This window comes from Esox lucius, chromosome 9 (genome assembly GCF_011004845.1).
Source record: "Esox lucius isolate fEsoLuc1 chromosome 9, fEsoLuc1.pri, whole genome shotgun sequence".
Classification (NCBI taxonomy): Eukaryota; Metazoa; Chordata; class Actinopteri; order Esociformes; family Esocidae; genus Esox; species Esox lucius.
The window spans coordinates 23,026,479-23,044,483 of NC_047577.1; the positions used below are offsets into that span (position 1 = coordinate 23,026,479).

General features: G+C 39.1%; 1 protein-coding gene across 4 annotated transcripts in view; it reads left to right on the forward strand.

The window, feature by feature from the left end:
- The window catches only part of LOC105026828 (son of sevenless homolog 1), a 100,815-nt gene that overhangs the window by 43,644 nt on the left and 39,166 nt on the right, over nt 1-18,005 (forward strand). For all 4 annotated transcript variants that reach the window (XM_029122203.2, XM_029122204.2, XM_013132984.4 and 1 more), the window contains exon 10: nt 7,975-8,636. In XM_029122203.2, the coding sequence (XP_028978036.1) occupies nt 7,975-8,636 (662 nt within the window). The remainder of the gene's footprint in view (nt 1-7,974; nt 8,637-18,005) is intronic.

Consider the following 18,005-nt stretch of genomic DNA (forward strand, 5'->3'; position numbering starts at 1 on the left):
TCCCATCCTCTGAACTCCTCCACCCTAACTCAATCCTAAGCCTCCCTCTGGACTTAAAATAGATTGGGGGGGGCGGGGGGGTCGCTACTGTGTTGTCAAAGGGAAGCTGCGTCAGGAATTGGGCTGTCCTGTTCTGGTATTATTGTTCCTGGCTTTGAGAAAGGGAAAAAAAGCTGAGAGATTGAGTTGGGGGTTAGTGCGAATCCCATTGCTTTCAGCAGTGGACTTTGGCATCCCAACACGGCGGACCACTTATTTCTCTCTATTTTCCTTTTGTTTTGATTAAGAAATTCTTAATATTTTTCCACAATTTTTGGTCACGTGGTTGTCACTCGACCTTTATTTGCTTGACAGCGAAGGGCGTACAGTATGAGGACGTAGGGTATCTTTATTTTGGATTTTATTGTGCCTATTTGTTGCTGGGGTTTTTTCCCCCTTTTTTTTCATGGGTAAAGGATGGCTTATCGTACGGTATGTCTTTGCACCCCATGCTGGTAACACACACACTGGAGGCTAGTATGGACTGTCTGAGAATATGCACTGAGTTGGTTCACTGGGTTTACCTTTGTCGACTGTGGCGTTTTCGCTACACCTTTCCTGTCTCTCTGGGTCTTTGTATTGCAAGAGCCAGAACAAAGAACAAACCAGGAGTTCTTTTGTTACAGCCATTTGAATCATGTTTGCTCTTGCGCAAGCTTGCTGTTCAATAGGCAACACATAATCAGCGCTCAGTTGCTAATTCTCTGGCAAAGTCTATTGCTGCCTGGGATAAATGATGGTTTGATACTGATGTTTGTAAAAAAACAAAGAATATAAAAAATGCTCCGTTTCAAGTTAAGACTGCTACTTTAAAGATTTTGGATTTTTGTAAATGCCCTTGAAATATAATGTTATCAGACTCCATGGGCAACATTTTATTTAGTTTATTTCTGTATGTAGTTTTTAAAGTCTCTTGAAACTGGGAATTGTAGTTTGCGGGCGAGCTTTCAGTGTAGTTTATCCCTTGCCTTCAGAGATGCACCCTATCTCTCAGCGAAGCTAAGGTGGGCCGGTTGACAGTCACCCAGTTCTTTGAGGTGCTGGTATGAAGACGGGCCCGCACAAGTCTCCCCAGACTGCCCCCGCCACCTCTTGGGAGCGCTGACGCGAGTTATCGTGCGTCCACAAAAAAACAAAACAAAGTAAGCTCCTTTTCCCCTACCCCCGATTTGTTTACTAGTAGTTCCAGATCAGACTTGCGGTTGGTAAACACCTGTTGATTTATTTTTTTTCTCCTTTGTTTGTTTCTCACCCAATTGAGTATATAACCCCAATGAGTCTTTAACCTTAGAAAAGCAAAAATTTGAAATGAAGCCGGATTTGCTGTTGTTTTAAGTATTTGGTTTTTGAATCAAAATCATTACAATTACTTCTCAGCTGATTATGAACGAAGGAGGAGAGATGCTGGTTTTGGTGGCTGCAAAGCCTTCTGGTGTTCTGTTTAGTTTTGTCCTTGTCACGTGTCAATCATTACCTTTCTTGTCACGTGTCAATCATTACCTTTCTCATGCTCCTTCATAATGAATAATGAAAATTCTAAAAGACAGTGGCGTACACTCACTGGACACTTTTATTTTGGTACACTTGCTCGTTATTTCAAATACCCACACAACAAATCATGAGGCTGCAACTTAATATAACAAAGACATTTTCAAGAAGTTTAGTTATTTGAGCAATCATTAAAATGGGAAAGACCTGTGATCTTAGCAACTTTGACTGTCATATCATTGTATTGTTGGTATAATTGTTGATGCCAGCCGTGATGGTTCTCATGTCTCAGAAAAAGCTGATCTGGAAGTTTCACACAGTCTCTCTCTTTACCGAGAATGGTGCGATTAACTTAAAACATACATTTCTGTTGGTGAAAAACATCCTGAGGTCTAAGATGAATGGCCGTTTAAGCTGACAGAATGGCCACAAATACTGAAATCAGCACACTTTATAACAGTGGTTTGCAGAAATGCATCTCTGAACGCACAACATGTCAAATCTTGAAGCAAATGGACGCAAAAGGGAGCCCTACCCTATACTAGATAGGTGTACCTAATAAAGTGGCTGGTATGTGTAATGAGAATATATTGATTGTTTAAAAAAAGAAATTCTACTTTGTGGTCCTAAAGGACATAAACTGAGACATATAGTAGAGAGTTAACTAGAAAAGGAACCAGGCAAGCTTAGTTCAGCCCACCCACAATTAGAAGGAATGAATGTTGTTGCCCTAACTGGATTCGAACCTGGGTCTCCCATGTGAGAGGCTGTTTCTTTAACCACTGTGTCATTATAGTGTCTCAACATTAGATAATTTGGTCACGCATTAACGTCACACCAAGTTTTACTATTTTCCTAGACACTATTAAGCATTGTGTTAAACTGACTAACATTTACTTGCACCACAAATGGCATCTATGAACTGTATGGCTTTTGCCACTGGCCGTTTTAACAGCTTGTCAGCCAGTAATAGGTAGTGCTGTGCCAATGCAACGATTTAATGTAAAATCAAGATACATTTTTTCACAATATTGTATCGATATTCTGATCTCTAGGGTCAATGTTTATTTATGTTGTCAACAGCCATCTTTTAAACTACTGTAGCGGTCCCTGAACGGGCTTGTTTCTTGAACAATAATAGTTGTGTGTATGTCACAATCTACCTGATAAAAGCCTCTTACTGTATTCCCATGGATGTTGTCGTTAATAAGAAACCAGAAAAGGGTATGCTGTCATTTGACTTTTTATTCATAGACTTCATAGACTCAAAATGCCAAAGTGGCCATTACTTTTTATGTTAGAAGAGATTGTTTCTGTGTTGTTTGGTGATACAAGGTTAGGAACGTTCATGCTCTTTGAAAGCGATAATGTCCATATTTTATGCTGTGAAATGTTGGTAATATCTTTTAGATGACAACAACCACCCTGTCCTAATAACTTGATTGACATGCACATCAGCTGTGGAGCTCGAATGGTTGCAGTAGCTGTATAGCCGGCTGACTAGTTTGTTTTCTCGCGTTTCTTTCAATATTAATCAAATATGGAAAATGTAATTGCTAACTAGACAACAAATTGTCTGGTTTGTTTCGTCTGTCAGACTAAAATAAAGTTGTCTGCGTGCAAATGTTTCGCTTGTGCAGCAACAAACTGTCACTCACTAGCTAGCCAAAAAGCAGTAATGTTGTGCTTCGCTGATGACGTTGTCACTTGATCACAATGATGTCCTGCATCTGCCTAAAGATGTACACCACACACTTCCCCTTATCGTTTATAAAAACTTGTATTTCTTGATTTACTTTATTATGAACATATTAGCTGTACACCTAATTTGACAGCTGGCTCAATCTCGTTCCAATATATAGTTTTATGCAAACTTAGACGTTTGTTTTTTTCTTTTCATTGTTAATGGGAGAAAAATTATATTATTCAAAGTTAAATTAAAAAAGAGTTTGTGCTCTTTAAAACAAAGTTAACTTGTAATTGTAATTTGTTTTTGTTTTTTGTGCTATGTCTGTTTGTTTGAAATGTGTGAGAAAATGTTTTATTTTGATAGTCTTTCAGTAATCATCAGCAGCATTCTGGAATTTTATTGGGGTCTAAAACATCACCCTATTTTGAGGCAGTTTCGAGCAGGTTGGGGGGCTGATAACACCTACAATTAAATGTCTGATATATAAAACACTGAATCAGCACAAACAAAACTTTTAACAGCACAAACCAACAAACCAACACAAACCAACACAAACTAATCACAAACAAAGAGAATATTTTGGTTGAATTTGGAGCATGTGTGGGGACTGACGTCATCCCCTAAAATCGAATTTCTAATATTAAAAACATGAATGAAGCACAAACAAAATAAATTAACAGCACAATAATATTTTGGTTGATTTTGGAGGATGTTGGGGGGTTGAGTGACCTCAGAATTACCTTTAAATATTTTTTATATCTATGAAACTAACTTACTACTTGGAATAGTCATAAGCATTGAGCAATTGCTAGTGAGGCTGAAGATGAACTTTACTCAGCAAAAGCTACTTAATTTCATGGCACAACAACGCTAGTTTTTCTTTCATTTGTGAACGATATACAATAACTATCAATGTAGGTGACAATGACCGATTTTTTCATCATGAAAAAAAAAGATGAGAGAATTGTGGAAACCCCTCCTCTTTTACTGACCATGGGGTTGTAATCTAGCCTATGTTACCCCAAAAAGCATGCATGGATGCATACTTCGAAAATCCACCAGAAATAGTCACAGTATTATTTTAGGATTATTTTAAGTTTTATTTTAGGAGGTTGTATCCAGCAACATTTTTGTCTATTCTGAACTAATCCTAATGCATAATGTGTTCTGTGCCATTTCATTTCATGGCACAACAACATTCATTTTTCTTTCAGTTGTGAATGACATTGATACAGTAACTATCAATATAGGTGACAATAACTGACTTTTCCGTCAAGTGGAAAGACGAGATTCGTGGAAATCCCTCTTTTACTGCACAAGGGGTTGTGAGCTATTGTATTTTAGGCTGCCCCAAAAAGCATGCATGGATGCCTGCTTTGAAAATCCACCAGAAATAGTGGGATTATAACGGTCAGTAATTTCATTTTATGCTTACTATAATGTACCTTCTGAAGCTTGTGACCAGTTTTTGTCTATCCGGAACAAATCCTGATACATCATTTGCTTGGACTGCGGAGAGGCTCTGGTCCCCGGCATGAGAGTCTGTGTAACCACAACGCTATTTTACAAGGACTAGTCAGTCTGTCACTCACTTAGTTAGACACATTCGCTCTTCTTGGCTGGCTTCGTTTATGCAGTCTGGCAAACACACAATTTTTGCAGTATTCATATTTTTCTGGCAAACATTTTTTATTAGAATATTTTGCTGATTTATACAACCTAACCTACATTTTCAAAGAGAAGGAACTATTGTCATAGAATATTTGTATTAAAATGCATAATAAAAATATAAGATGGCATTATGTCCTTACAACACAGTTTATTCTCTGTGAAAGCATCTTTGCACAAAACTCTTAAGGCAAAATATATCAATTTATTTCATTAAAATTGCCCAAGCTTAGTAAATTTGGTTTGCAACCATTGATGAACAGCAATATTTATTTTCTTTCTATTCCATCTTGGAATATTCTTCATTCTCCGCTGATGAAAAGCATACCCATAACATAACGAGAGATGCTGCCTGTAACACTTGAAAATGCATGAGGTTTCACTTTTGTGAATTTGTTAAAAAAATATATATATTTGCAGTTTCTGGCAGTGTTGCATTGTTGCAAACAGAATGGCTCATTTGTGTTATGTTTGTACGCTGGCTTTGTTCTTTTAATTGTCTTTCAGGACGGTAATCCAAAGTGAATGTAATTGTTTGTGTTTTCAGGTAATGTGGTGGCAGCATTGTGTTATGGGTATGCTTGTCACTGGCAGAGTTTGAGTTTAAGAACAAAAATGAAACAAGCAAACCCAATGTTTAAAGATGTATGTAAACAAGATCTTTATCAATTGTATTACCCTGGGATACAATAAAAAAAGAAGAACATGCCAAAGACACGACAGAATGACCTTTGTAGACAATAGTTCAGCAACCTCTCCTGGGGACCCCCAGCCATCTAACACTTTTGTTGCAGCCTTGAACTAGCTTACTAAATCAAGTAGCCAAGGCTTAAATTATTTGATTCAGGTGTGCTAGCTCAGCAATACAGCTAATATATGGGATAGCTGTGGGTCCCCAGGAAAGATTTGTGTTGGTTTTCCTGTTATAATCTCCATCCATGACTTTATGCTTAGGCATTGGGTTTAATAAGTTGTACTTCTGTTCAATAGGCAACACAATCAGTGCACAGTTGCCAATTCTCTGGCAAGGTCTGTTGCTGCCTTGGAGAAATGATAGTTTGCCACTGATGCTTATACTTATATTTTTTTCTCTTCTTACTACATGTTCCCATAAGGTTAAGGCTGCTAGTGGAAAGATCTTGGATTAATGTAAATGCCCTTCAAATATAATAAACTGATCAAAGAAATTAAGGGAACACTTAAATCACACATCCGGTCTCGATGAAGGATATGTATTAAAGATCAATCTCTGCTGTACATGGTGTAATTTGTTGTTACAAATCACACAATGTAATTTGTGTATCCTGCGCCACAACTTAGGACATGAATACAAAAATATTTGCTTCCTCAGTTATACCAAGAATAAGTAGGCTTTAAAAATGGAAATTCCAAACCACACGTTTTATAACGAAAGTTAGTTTGCCAAGCTACTTAGGTGTTCTCTAGTTAATTGCTGAAGCTGTCATAAACGCATTGTTCTTGCGATTGCCTTTGTAGATGCCAGACGGCTAAACTTACCAATTCCTCATTTAATATCAGTTAATTGGTGTGTACAAAAAAGTTAGAATATGTATATGTGTACAGTTGTGCTCAAAAGTTTGCATACCCTTGGAGAATGTGCAATTTCTAAAGACATGTGCGAGCAGGCAAAAAAAAATGTCTGTCTTTTATTTCTCATGGAATTCACTTTCAACTGTTGGTCATAACAGAATGGCACTATCATAAAACAAAACATGGCAACAAATAAAAAAAATTAACTGACCCCTGTTCAAGAGTCTGCATATGCTTAGTTCTTAATAGTGTGTATTTTCCCCTTAAGCATCAATGACGGTGTGCAGTCTTTTGTAATAGTTGTCTATGAGGTCCCAAATTCTTGCTGGTTGTGCAGCTGCCCATTTGTCTTGGCAAAATGCCTCCAGGTCATGCAAAGTCTTTGGCTGTCTTGCATGAACCGCACATTTGAGATGTGGGGGTGGTATTCTGTTCACAATAGGGCTTGTTGATCCCTCTCCAAACATATTGCTTATGGTTGTGACCATAAAGCTCTATTTTGGTCTCGTCACTCCAAATTACAGTGTTCCAGAAGCTGTGAGGCGTGTCAAGGTGTTGTCGGTCATATAGTAACCAGGCTTTTTTGTGGCATTGGCGCTGTAAAGGCTTCTTTCTGGCAACTCGACCCATTTTTGACCCATCGTAGTATCATGCTCCTTGAAACAACCACACTGTCTTTTTCCAGAGCCTGTATTTCTCCTGAAGGCTACCTGTGGGTTTTTCTTTGTATCCGAACAATTCTTCTGGATGTTTTGACTGAAAGTTTTCTTGGTCTACCTATACTTGGTATCTAGAGATCCCAGATCTCCACTTCTAAATGAGTGATTGAACAATACTGATTGGCATTTGCAAGGCTTTGGATATCTTTTTATATCCTTTTCCATCTTTATTAAGTTCCACTACCTTGTTACGCAGGTCTTTTGTCAGTTCATTTCATGGCATCCATGTGGGAGCTATCCAAAACTAATTGACTATTTATATACTGACACTAATTGCGATTTAAAAAGCCACAGGTGTTTGAAATTCAACTTTAATTACCATTTTCACCTGTGTGTGTCTGTAACAAGGCCAGACATTCAAAATCAATGCCAGAATTTCACAATTTCTGCCAGGGTATGCAAACTTATGAGCACAACTGTATGTACATACAGTGTATTAAAGCCCCTGCTCAATTACTTAAATGTGAATGTTGAATGTAATCTGTAGTGTAAGTATGTCTCATAGAAATAGATTCAGTTTCTCTTTAGTCCCATAGACATATTTAACTATTACTTTGTTGGTTTCGAAACCCACCCACTTACAGACACTGATAGTCAGCTCAATCTTGCTGGCTTTGTTACCTTATTTTCCCATTGTCAATGAGCTTTGGACATGGGACCTTCCTCTCTTTCACCTCCTTTTTTCATAGACTTTCTTTCCATTTACACATTTTCTTTATTTTTCTCTTTCATTGTTAGATTCTCTGTTACTATTTTTCTCCTTCACATTGCTTTCTCACACTCATATGTTCTTTTTCTCTGTCTCTTTGACACACCCAGCGAGTCGGCCTGCCGCTTCTACAGCCAGCAGATGAAGGGCAAGCACCTAGCCATCAAGAAGATGAACGAGATCCAGAAGAACATTGATGGCTGGGAGGGCAAGGACATTGGCCAGTGCTGCAATGAGTTCATCATGGAGGGCACGTTGACACGCGTGGGTGCAAAGCACGAGCGCCACATATTCCTCTTTGACGGCCTGATGGTCTGCTGCAAGTCCAACCACGGCCAGCCACGCCTGCCCGGCGCCTCGTCTACCGCTGAGTACCGCCTCAAGGAGAAGTTCTTCATGCGCAAGGTGCAGATCAATGACAAGGACGACAAAGAGGGCGAATACCGGCACGCCTTCGAGATCATCCTTAAGGACGGCAACAGTGTGGTGTTTGCTGCCAAGTCGGCTGAGGAGAAAAATGGCTGGATGGCTGCACTCATCTCCCTGCAGTACCGCTCAACGCTGGAGCGCATGCTGGACTCTGCTATGCTGCAAGAGGAGAAGGAGGAGCAGATGAGGCTGCCTGGGGCAGAGCTCTACCGGTTTGCCACGCCTGACTCCGAGGAGAATGTGGTGTTCGAGGAGAACGTGCAGTCCAAGTCAGGCATTCCCATCATCAAGGCGGGCACGGTACTCAAGCTTATCGAGAGGCTTACCTTCCACATGTATGCAGGTGAGAGAATGAGCACGTAACACACACACACACCAATGGTTCCCAGGCCTACTTGTTATGAACTGAGCAGAAGTCTGCTCTGAACAATGGAGTGTGGTTGATTTTTTTGTTATTGAGTAACAGGTTTAATAGGTAAACGTGGCTCTCCACATTTCAGTAAGTGGTGTTCAAAGTCAGGGTCACAACAGAGGAATTTCAACGGTTTGCTAAAATTACATTTATAAAAAATCCCCCTTCTGATCAAATAAATACAAAGCTAGGAATACAATGTTTTTGTTCCCAGTCACCACTTTCCTATTCATATGAAATGCCTGAAAAAAATGTGGATAACAGGTTTTCCTGGCTCAAAATTAGGCAAAGGACGTACCCCAATCTTCGCTCCCCTGTGTTAATTGTATAGTTTTTACAATGTATATTGTATATGTAATGTTTATGGTGTCATTACTCCCTAATCAGATTCTTTTTTTGTCTAGTGAATTCATCTTTGTCTTGCGAATTCTCACAAAATCTGTAATTATAGGCTAGATGTTATCTGAAATGTTAAACTGTTATGCAGATTGTATGTAGTGTAGGGGTTATTAAGTTTTACTGAAATATTTTGACATGGCTGTGTGTAAAAGAAAACTAGGATCCACTTGTTTTTCTGATTTTACTTATCTCCGCTATGTCAGGACAAGTGTGGTCCTGTATGTAAGGCTGCCAGATTTCATTTACCGTAAACTGCAAAATCTCCCATGGACTCCACAAAAAACCGCTCAAACGCTATTTGTTCTATACTACCTATCTGTAAATCAACCCTCCCAAGCTCATTAACATTAGCCCAATTGGCTGGGAAACCTCTCCATCTGCAAAGCTGCCAATATAGAAAATGCTTCCTCCAACCGTCACATTCGCTGTCATATTTTGCTGGTATGTTATTTATGAGTGCAAAGTCACGTTTTGCCATGCTGACACACAGAGGCGGTGCGAGATTTGGGAAAGGTGGTCACTTTTGGGTTTTAAATGCAGGAACTACCCTGGATAAACAATAATAATATACAAAATCCTCTTATGTCCTATTGCATGGAAAACACAGCTTGTCCCAAAAAGCTGTTCTCAGATTTCTCTAGCTACATTTTTGCTTCTCAACTTAAAATGTTGATCTCTAGATCAACAGTTTTATCACTGATGCGGAGTGTGAAATACAAATTGACAATTGCAATTAGGTAGGCTTCAGTATGTGATATGGCTAGTAACTTCTCATGGCTTTAGGTTAAACAATAAACAGGCTGAGGGACTTGACTTGCATTTTGAATCTTTTGTTATTTTGCTGACCCCTGGCCAATATGAATGATTGTATGATTGTATTCTTGAAGTGCATATTTATCTTATCCTTTACACACAACATTGAGCTTGGTGCAAACACAACATGGGCTAAACATTAAGGAGAACATAGTGAAAGGCCAAACACTTTCCCCCCATTTTCGTCATTCTTGCATCCATTTGTTTTCACATGGCTTGTAAATATTTGGCTATGTTTGACGTCAGAATGGAAGATCTGATGACCTGCTTTGTTTCAGTGTCAGTTTAGCTTCTGATAACAAACAAGAACTGATAAGGAACAAACAAAAAAATCCAGAGGACAAGGCCTAGTTATCTCTACGTTGCTGTTTAGTAGTGGAAGCATTCAGTTGTAGCAGACCTCTTCCTGCTTGTAATTAGTCTAGCTATTTAGTGTGTAAGTGATTTTCTCAGTGTCTTACAGCTTAACGTATGGCTGTCGCTATGGATAAGAACTGCTAAATGACTAAAAGGTCAAATGTCAGATGGTTCCTCCCTTGTTTTAAGACCACCAAACAGTGGTTTGCAATGTCTGGACATCTATACTACTTTCAGGGTGAGAGACAATTTAACATCAAGTTATAAAATACTGAACTTCCTGTTTTAACACAGCCCTTTGTGGACTGTTGAGAAATGAAAGGGACCTTCACTATGATATTTTCACAATACATAGCTGTCGATATGATATGTATTGCAATTCAGTATTACGAATTGCTGCTTTGTTTACTTTGACCATGCTAAACACTTACTATTCTTCCTACTGAAAAACTGTATTCTTCCAAAAACATGTAATACTAATATAAAACTGTCAATAATTAGCTATTTTTCCTAGTTTTGTTACTGGAGTTTTAGTGTGAAGAATGTACATAATAGGATTATACCAAAGGGGTAATAATAACACATTCCTCTGAGTAAAATATATATTAATTAGTGTCAAACTATTAAAATAATTCATTTGAAAAAAAGTTGTAACAGGAGCACATCAGGTATTCAAAAATGATGAACCCCCACAGGTGCACTTGGAGTGGAGATGATAGACAAAAAGCAAAGAACAATGTACACCTTGTAACGTAAAAAATTCCAGGCACTCATGTGGATTTCAAAGTTAAAAAGCCTTTAATGTGCTGGCTAGATAATCATATAAAAACACAACGTGTTTCGGCTTGCGCCTTCATCATGATTTCAATTACAAAGTTGAAAAAAAGCAATTATATAGCCTGTGCCTGGAGTCTAACAACACCTGTGTCTAACAGTTACAGTTACTTACATTTGGCCAATAAGGTCCAGTGAGAATATTGACCAAAAAAATATAATTCAAATATGGACTGCATGAATATAGCTATGTAAATCTTAAATAGAACCATTTCCGATGCACTGGCCAGCTCCCAAGGCACACCAGTGTGCGACAGCGCACAGTTTGAGAACTACTGCATTGGTCTAGCTAGCATGCACTCACTGTGATGTGGAACATAGGCTAAGCCAGAGCTTTTTTGGGCGACGACCCCATTTCAATATTTAAATATTCTCACAACCCCAACCATGTGAAGAAAAATGATATAATCGTTATTTTTGCCGAACCGCGTAAGCGGAGCCGGCCAAGAAGAGCGAATGTCTCTTACTATGTGAGTGACAGACTGACGACTACCCCTTGTTAAATAGCGTAGTGGTTAGAGAAGCATACTTTTGAACAATCCCGAAGTTCGTATCTCCTCGCAGGTGAAGCGAAGTACGCGTTATGAATTATTCCATATAGACAAACTTCGCAGGCTAAAACAGTATCTGCATTAAAACCTGAAATAAAACAGTTTATGGTTATATTGCAATTGTTTCTGGTGGATTTTCGAAGTACGCATCCATTCATGCGTTTTTGGGTCAGGATAGACACACACGTTTGCTGGCTTAACATGCAGTAGTTACGTTATAGTAAGCCTTAACTGAAACTGTATACGGTTATATTGTGACTGTTTCTGGCGTGGAAAAGTCAATCTTCAGTCTCGCTAGCAATTGCTCAATTCTTATGACGATTCCAGTACGTTAGTAGATACCGGTAAAGCTAATTACTGGCTAATACGCTGTTAAAACGGCCAGTGGCAAACGCCATACATAGACACTATTTTTGGTGGAGGTAATCTTAGTAAGAAACATTAGTCAACCGAATGGCCAATTAACTATTAAAACGGCCAGTGGCAAAACAGGATTTTGATGGCAATCCTTTCGGTTGTGGGCCGGCTGAACTAGGCTAGTCTTGTTTCTTGTTTCCATATATCATTGGAGAGTGTGATGTCGTGAGTCGTGTTTACTCGGCGCTAGTTTAACAACAACAGCCTAAAAACACATTAGTAAGCTACACATGCGTTTGTGCAATGGATGTGAGGAAATGGGAATATTTATCCTTGCGGCTTGCACCCCAGTCTCACTACAAAAACCATCAAACGAGAATGTTAGCCATGGCTCCCCTAGCTCTGTTTGGATGAATCCACCTGCTAACACTTTGGTTGTAGCATGGTAAGTTGTCATTATTTAATGTTTTTGCTTATCTGAGCTAAGCGTTAATGTTTCCACCAAAGCATATTCTCATAATGAAATTAGCAAACAACTGTACTCTGCATGAATTTCAGATGTGCCTTTTACTGTTTCATGAATTTACGGATTTAATGTTTGTATATAACATCTCTAGCCACCATGACTACCTTATGTCTTTGCCTATTCAAGTAGCCTCATGCATTTGGCTGAATTTGGGAAAATGTAATAGTTTATGAAGTATTTGATTGTGGCTAACATCTTTCAGGAAATCTAATGTTTGCATGCATTCACCTAAACCCTATTCTAACCACACTTCAGCCTAAACATCAAATGACAATAACTTGACCAGCTTAGGTGTGATTAAATGGGTTAAATGCCTGCACATCTTGTAGCTGTCCAGATAAGAGGGGCTGATATGTGTTTTATACAGTTGCCTAACATAGCATATTGTCCTTGGTGCCTTAATCAAGGATACAATATGAGATGGCCAGATTATGTTTAGTTTTACATGGGCTCCATTTAGATACAGCCAGTTATTGTGTTAATTTATGGATTGACATTGTATGTATATTAAACTAAATTAAGGGCATTGACAACTTGCATTTATTTAATTCCAGGTCAAGCACTGTCCATAGTTTGCAATAAAACAAGGTATGTCTTTACCATAATGCACTGCTTTTTAAATAGAAAAGTTTGTATTCATTATTTTTATCGTTTTATACATATATATCCACTGATTAATGTGTGTATATATATCTGTAATTTATGCAGAGCTTGGAAGTTTTTTGTTAATTCCACTAGTGAAATATGTTTTGGTGGAAACCCTGCTAGCAACAACATTAATGCTTAGCTTAGATAAAATATTAAATAATGACAACCTACCATGCTACAAGCAGGGTGTCAGCAGGTGGATTCATGCAGACAGCATCTGGGGACCAGTTGGTGCAGAGGGTTACAGTTAGGGGAGGCACTGCTAGCCTTCTCGTTCGATGAGAGAGACTGGGGTGTGTGACGCAAGGAGAGATATTCTAATTTCCCCGCATCCATTGTACTAATAGATGTGTAGCACACTAACACTTTGTTTGGACAGAGTTCATAAACTAGTGCTGAGCAAACAGGATTCACAATATGAATGTGTACTCTCCAGTGCTCTATTGAAGAAAAAAAACAGACCAGTGAAGCGCTCAGGGTAAGTTAACTGCCAATAAAGTTACCTGGAAAGTGCGAGTGGGTACCATGATCATGCCAGCACCTGCTGGATGGCTCTGAGTCTCATAAAACAAAAAGTAGACGGCATTAAGTATTTAAATTTAATCGCATACATTTACACAATAACTTTGACATCCCTAAAATAAATATACAAATATAGAGTTAAATAAGGCAAATATTACAAACATCTATGATTCATCAGTAGTTATAATTAGATAGCATCTAACGTGGAATTTTTAGGAGGAAATCTGTTTTGCCGCTGCAACGCTCTCTGGTTGGTATATACCCAATAGGCTCTGGTAGGTATATACTCTGCTCAGAGAATGTAATAACCACATAATCATCGCAGTATAACACCAAGTCAATTAAACTTCAGGGATATCAATCTGTCCAGTTAGGAAGCATAAGCAATTGTGAATCAATGTCATCCGTTTTGTTGCAAATGAAAGTGACAATTTACTTGGTGTTATACAGTGATGATTGCGCTTTTCCTTAATTTTTTTAGCACTGTATTTTGTTCAACACCCAATGTGTGATATAAGTGTTCCCTTAATATTTTTGAGCAGTGTATATACTGATACAAAGTCAGCATGTAAAAAATGACATAGCCGGGAATCAATTTAGAAGTTAAAAACTGACCGTGTTCAACTAAAGGCTGCGTTTGTAGTCTGAAATTGTGACATTCAAGAAAGTAGAGATTGTGGGAGACTGTGGACCAATCGCGTAGAGGTTATCGTGGTGCATCGAGTGGTTGTTAAGGAAATGTTAACCACAATGTACTGCGCTGCTAGTTGACAACGTCCAGGTAATGAAATCGGTTCAATGTGGGTCAATACGAAGTACTGTATATCATTTGTCATGGAGGGTGTGTTATAGATGATCTGGAGAATAAAACGTTAAATTAGATTAAACTTTGTCATTGGACAAGTACAAGTACTGTAAAACGAAATACAGTTTGCATCTAACCAGAAGTGCAAAATGATACATAAACATATACTAACAATTAAAAAATATTTTGGAATTTGAGAATCAATTTTAATGTTCTCAAAATCAATATTGCGCTATTACTTTATCGAATTCCTCCCCATCCATAATTTTAAGTTTGAAGTAGCAAACTATGCAGAGTCAATAACAGCTAAATGTATTTAGAAGGGCCTACATAGCCTACCAGTTGTAAGTTGTATTTTCATATTCTTCTCTATGGTTGTCAGTTTACCTTTCCAAATACAGGGCAATGATTGGACCTGTAGCAGATGGTGCCTAAAAGTCCTTTATTAGTTAAAACATATAATACTATTTTGGTATAGGTGAGTTAATAGATCTAAATCACTCAAATTCCATGTGGCTCTTTAATAATCCTTAGAGGAAAACATTCTGAATTAAGTTGGTGTTCCAATGCATCACTATTTACTTTTTGCTTTATTTCTACAGGGAAGCCACAAGACTCAGTACAGTTGAGCCCTTTATTACAATTCAATGTATTATCCAAGGTATTGCAAAAAATCTTCCTAAAATCATGTTCCTTTGTTTTCCTTTGTTTAGCACAAAAGCCGTACACATCATTTTGGGTTTATCCCATTCATCCCTGAAATCCAAGAGCACTGTTTATTTATTTAATATATTTTTGGCCTTTCACATGCTTTTATAGACAAAGACAGTTTGGCAGGATGGAGGAGAGAGGTTTTGCTAAAAAACTGGTCCGGATCCAAACCCATGCTGCAGCAGTACATGTACACCGGAGGCAGCGGCTTAGACCGCTGGACCACCCCAGGACACTAGAACTAGCTACTCATTGGCGGTCCATTAGTACACTGTACCAGTAAGTGTGATAAATCCTTGGGTGGTTGAATCAGTGCTTGTCCGCTTTGGACTACACCAAGCCTTCTACTGTGGGGTTGGCCTGGACCGGAGTTCCATAAACATAGGCTCAGGGTTATTTCAGCACAATACAAAGCCAGGAGAGAGCATTCCTCTTATGGGTGGACTGTCCTGCTCACACCCCTGTATAAACTTCCTCCCCTGAAAATAGGCCACTATTTTTCCAACAGTCTGTGTGCCACTGATTTCTAATAAGTCAAGGGAAACAAGCCTTTTCAGGAAAAAAGGTTCATGTGCGCGTGACACTATGTGACGCCCCCAGGCTAATTATTTGGAAGGGGAAAAAGGTGTTTCCTGTACGATGCACCTTGTGCCTGGACCACACCCCACTCCACCCTGCAGACGGCATAGGAGAGAGGACTGTCACGCTCTCACTCTCCCTCTCTCTTCTGTCGGTTTGTTGTTGTTTGGCTGTTTCTTTTGTCCCTCTGTCTTTCTTAGACTGTCTGTTGGCCTGTATCTCCAAGCTATGGATTTTTAAGTACTACTGTACTTATTGGCTAACACATAGTTAAAGTCAATTACAGCTATTAAACAATTTACCCTACAAACCTCAAAAGTTTGGGGTCACTTAAAAATGTCATTTTTTTTCAAAAGAGAAGCAATTCTTTTCTCCATTAAAATTACATCAGATTTATCAGAAATTCTCTGTAGGCTTTGTTAATGTTGTAAATGACTGTGTCTGGAAATATCATTTTTTTAAATGGAATATCTACATAGGCATACAGATGCCCATTATCAGAAACCATCATTCCTGTGTTCCAATGGCACATTGTATTTGCTAGTTTATCATTTGAAAAGGCCAATTGAAAACCCCTTTGAAATCATGCCTCACAAGTACTCGACTGGCTGCTTCATTAAATAGTGCCTGCAAAACACTAGTCTAAACGTCAACAGTGATGAGGCAACTCTGGGATGCTGGCCTAAGCAGAGTTGGAAAGAGAAAGCCATGTCTCAGACTGACCAATAAAAAGAAAAATTGGCAAAACAACCCTGACACTGGACAGAGAAATATTGGGAAAAGAAAGTGTTATGGACAGACTCTAGACAGATGATGTGTAGAGTCTGTCCAGAGATGTTTGGGTCTCAACGAAGAACATTCGGGAGTGGCAGACCAAATGAAAACTGCTGGAGGAGTGCTTGACGCTGTCTGTCAAGCATGGTGGAGGCAGTGTGATGGGCTGGGGGTGGTTTGGTGTCTGTGAAGAGGGAGATTTCTACAGGGTAAAAGGGTTCTTGAAGAATGAAGGCTGTCACTCCATTTTGCAACGCCATGCCGTACCCTGTGGACGGCGCTTGATTGGAGCCAATTTCCTGCTACAACAGGACAATGACTCAAAGTACAGCTCCAAACTATGCAATGACTGTTTAGGGAACAAGCAGTCAGCTGGTATTCTGTCTGTAATGGAATGGCCAGCTCAGTCACCTTCTCAACCCTACTGAGCTGTTGTGGGAGCAGCTTGACCGTATGGTACATGAAAAGTGCCCATCAAGACAATACAACTTGTGGGAGGTACTTGAAGAAGCATGGGTGAAGTCTCTTTAGATTACCTCAACAAATTGACAATTAGAATGCCAAAGTTCTGCAAGGCTGTAATTCCCTATTCATTTTGCTATATTTCCTATTCAGTCAAATTTAATTTAATGTATGTTTTCATGGAAATCAAGGACATTTCTAAGTGTCCCCAAACTTTTGAACCATAGTGTACATAGTTCTTCAGAGACTGACAGATATGGTCAGTTTTTTACTTCTGAATTGCTTAAGTTAAAAGCTGACCATATCTGTCAGTCTCTGTCTTGTCTGTTTGTCTATCTCTTCCCCTTTGTCTGTCTCTTTCTTGTTTGTTGGTCTCTGCCTGTTTGTTGGCCTGTCCAACTCTCTCCCTCTATCTGTCGTTTGGTCACTCTTTCTGTTGGTTTCTCCATCATTGTCTCTGTCGGTCTAATGGTCTGTTGTCTGTCTCTCACTAATATCTATTTGTCCTGGATGACAATTTGGATGACAATTTGCAAGGAGCTATGCCTTCTGTTCTCCCATCCATTGTAAATAATCCATCGTTTCATGTAATAGACAACAGATTTTCGAATGTTCTACAACATATCCATTTCATTTGTGTCCACAAGGTATGCTGTGAGTGTCTTGCAACTCCCAGCCTCACAACAGCCTGTTGCTCTGTCATGGTGTATCTAGACAGTGTGTTTAGGAGGCGGGGAGTGCGGGCGGACAATCTATTTTAAGATTGTGTGTGTGTGTGTGTGTGTGTGTGTGTGTGTGGTACTGGTGTGCCTGAGTGCGTCAGAGCAGCGTCTGTTTCCTGGCTGAAACCGTTCCAGGCCGATTGTTTGTATATCCACACTGAGGCGTCTATTGTACCCCCCCACCACAGCCGGCCCCCGGTGAAGGGACAGATCAATCATGTGAACCACCTTTAATGACCC